The following is a 3,701-nucleotide window of genomic DNA, read 5'->3' as shown; positions in this document are numbered from 1 at the left end:
AGAGCGTCCAATAAAGACCGCAACCCCCACCTCAAGGACCTAGACTAAAATAAACCCAAAGCAATCGGTAGAGATGAATAATAAAGATAAAAGCAGGTTCCTGAGGCAAACAGCTGGTTCTTTTTTCTTTTTCTTTCTTTAAGGGAGATTTTTGCTATAGGGTCCATGTGCTTACCGGAGACACAGGCAGAGACAGAGAGACAGAAAGTGAGAAATCACCCCCTGGGGAGACGGCCACACCACAGTCCCTTCTCCTCCATTCCCCTCTTGGGATTTTGGGCATGCACACACATGCCTGGCGTATTTTAAGGCACTGGGTCTGGGACTGGAACCACAGTTGACTACGTGGGAGTATGCGAAATAACCATTACGCCATCTGCTGGTCCTATGCTGCCCTTATTTTCACCTAAGAAATTTACAAACAAAACGAACTAAAATAACAAAGCCTCCTAGTTAGTAAGGCCACAAGGACAAGATAAATACACCAAAAATGCGTTTCTATAGAGAACAACAAATACACAAATGTTAAACATAGAGGTATCATACTATCCAGAATTTTTAAAAAGATATTTGCCATAGGGCACGTGTGTTTATCAGAGGGACAGAGAGAGGGAAAGTGAGAAACCACCCCAGGGGGTGGCCACGCCACTATCCCTTTTCCTCCAATCTGCTCTTGGGATTTTGGGCATGCACACACACACACATATTCAGCATGATTTTCAAGCCACCGGGTCCAGGACTTGAACTGTGGTCGGCCACGTGGGAGTCCAGAACCTTTATTCCCTTGCCAAATGCTGGCATAGTAGTTAAGGTGTATAATTCTTTTTAACAGAATATTTAAATATAAATCAAAATAAATACTGATTTTTTTTTTTTTTAAGTTTGCTACAGAGTGCAGGCACTCACCAGAGAGTGACACAAACAGTGAGAAGGGGAGTAAGAATTCACCTCCCGGGGGATGGCCACCCTGCAATTCCTTCTCCATTCTTCTCTCCGGATATTGAGCACACACACACACACACACACACACACACACACCCCTGGCGTGTTCTCCAAGCCACGGGACCTGGGACTTGAACGCGCACTCGGCCATGTGGGGTCCAGCCACCTTAACCTCCATGCCACCTGCTGCCTGGTACTAAACTTGTGTGTTGAAAACTTGGCAACGATGAAAGAGAACTCAGAAAACCTGGACTCCTGTTGGGAACTGATACGTCCACTGACTGACTCAACACAGTAAAGATGCTGGTTCTCCTGAAACTACAGGCTTAGCACAATCCTACGGACGCTTTAACTGTCGTTCATAGTTGTCTCGATATTTATACGGAGGGCCAGCAGGGGTGTGGCGGTTAAGTTGGTGACATTCCACACAGATGACTGCACGGTCTGCGTCCCAGACCCAGGGGCTTGAAAAACACGCTGGGCCTGTGTGCGTGCCCACATCCTGAGAGGAGGGTGTTTGAGGAGGGATTGCGGCATGGCTATCTCCGGGGTGGTCTATCACTCCCCTGTCTCTGTCTCTCGTGCTCGCTCTGTTTCCAGTGAGTGCACCTGTCCTATAGCAAATTTAGGAAAAAAGAAATTATGTGGAGAGGCGAAGGGACTAGAATTGCTAAGACTCGTGGAGGAGTGCAGTAGAGGGAGTGGCCCACTGGAGTGCGACGTGCAGCGCACCTGCAGCGATCCAGCCTTTCGGTGTGCACAGGGATAGACAGAGGTCCTGGAAGGGGACGGAGACCCCCCCGGAGGAGGCAGCAGCCCACAGAAATCGGCCTGACCAAGTTGTGTCAAAAGTGGGAAAGACCCCTCCGGGGGAGATAGCCTTTCCAAGGCGCACCTGACACCCGGTCAACGCCAGCACCGCAGACCTCACAGAAGCCAGCGGGGGAGGGACCGCAGGTTTCAGCTCAGAACCGGAAAGAGGCAGACACTTAGCCGAGGACTGTGGGGACCAAGGACTCGAGTACGTGCCCGAAGAGGGCAGCCTGACCAGTTAACCTTCAGAGTTGAACTTTTTCACTCTGTGAGACCCGTCCTGAGGATGTAAAGCCAAGCTGGAGCCGGCAGGAAGTGTCTGCCCAGGGCCGCTGCTGTGGGGTGCTGCGGGGTGTTGCAGGGAGCCGTCCGCGCCCTCAGGGCGCAGCTAGCTTCTGGGCTCCAAGCACCACCGAGGCAGGGCCCGGGCTCCACAAACGCTCACTCCTCCCGGACTCGCCGTCTCTGAGTCCGCTGGCATGTCCCTCCCACTGTCCGGCAGCATTCAGAGGCAGGAGAAATGCTGTGTTGTGGCCACGAGGCCCGGCACCTGGACCGGCTCCAGCAGGACGGTCCGAGTGCTCCCTCTGTGTAAGCCAGCCACAGACCTGGGCCGGCGGCCACTTCGGACAGGGATGCCTGAGCTCCCCCCACACACGCCCTGGCCACAGGGAGCGCAGGGCAAGCCATACATCTATCTGAACCCCGGGGCACACGCCAGGCACACGCGAGGCACCCGACACAGCCATGCAGACCCGGAGAGGAGGCAGACGCCCCGGGGAGAGCCCAGATCCCCAGCTGCCGGGGCCAGCAGGGACTGGGGTGGCACTATGCCACAGCAGCCGCAGCCTGGCTCAGCGCTGGGGTCCAGGTGTGGATGCAACCAGCCCCGTCCCGCATTCCAGCGGCCCCCTCCCTGCTCTGAGTACTCACCTCTCGGAACCCCTGCTCAAAGTGCCGGAGCTGCAGGCACTGTTCGAGTTTTTGCTGATGTTTTGCCCAAAACTCATCAAAGGCAGCCTCAGTTTCGTCCAGCTGGGCCAGGAGCCTGGGGAGGGGATGGGAGGAGGAGAGGTGTGGCGAGACACCTCCCAGGATGACGCCGGCTACGCTTGAGGTAGGGTGCGGTGTGCGCGGTCGCAGGGCTGGTGCCTGGACCTTCGCCTGCCCTCGCCGCGAGCACCAGCCACAAACTCGCAGGTGGGGGGTCCCTGGAGCCCACGCACCAGAGGGCGGGGTGTGTGGGCACAGTGCAGCGGGCCTGAGTCCACGTTTATTTACTTCTTCCACACGCCTGGCAGGAGGAGAGAACCATGCCACCACACCCCAGCCTCAGCTGGGCACACCGTGGCCGCGTGGCCAGTGTTCAGGCTGGCGTCTGGGCTTGAACTGGGAACCCTCGCATGGTCACTGCCCGTCGGCACCAGTGTGGGTTTGCGAAAGGCCGAGTAGGGAAGGTGCGGTTTGTCGTTTCCGACCCCGCACGGGGTAGAGGCGCCCCCCACAGAAAGCCCCATGTGGGAGACAGCAGAGGGAGAGAGCACACAGGCTCAGGCCTCGGCCTGCGTGTGCCAGTCACCACGTGCCTGAGTCTCGCCCACGAGCCGGAGTGTGCGCCCACCTGGCCTGCCTGTCGGCCATCTCAAATACTGGGTGGTGGCACCTACTCCAGCCCCGGTGGTACGATGCCCGGCCTGTGGCCTGTATGGAGCTGGAGCCCCAGGGAGAAACTCAGACGGCGCCTTTCCACGAGAGGAGAGACACTTGGAACGTGAGGCAGTGTGCGAGAACCCGGGCTGCCTCGCTGCCTGAGGAGACCCGCTGGGAGCGTGCCCCGTCCAGGAAACCCTGTCCCCACTGCTCTGCTGAGGCCTCCCTCGTGCCTGCGAGGAGCTGGCCCTCGAAGTCCTGGAGAAGCATCCTCTCTGGGAGTCAGAAGAGCACCT

At 57.2% G+C, this 3,701-nt stretch overlaps 1 protein-coding gene across 2 annotated transcripts in view; it reads right to left on the bottom strand.

Annotated features, from left to right (window-relative positions):
- Window positions 1–3,701, bottom strand: part of MCF2L (MCF.2 cell line derived transforming sequence like) — a 76,871-nt gene that overhangs the window by 29,987 nt on the left and 43,183 nt on the right. For both annotated transcript variants that reach the window (XM_027776210.1, XM_027776209.1), the window contains exon 9: window positions 2,689–2,803. In XM_027776210.1, the coding sequence (XP_027632011.1) occupies window positions 2,689–2,803 (115 nt within the window). The remainder of the gene's footprint in view (window positions 1–2,688; window positions 2,804–3,701) is intronic.

Source organism: Tupaia chinensis, unplaced genomic scaffold, assembly GCF_000334495.1.
Source record: "Tupaia chinensis unplaced genomic scaffold, TupChi_1.0 Scaffold000644_1, whole genome shotgun sequence".
NCBI lineage: Eukaryota > Metazoa > Chordata > Mammalia > Scandentia > Tupaiidae > Tupaia > Tupaia belangeri.
The sequence above is the reverse complement of the archived record's forward strand: the minus strand, read 5'-3'. Positions and strand labels throughout refer to the sequence as shown.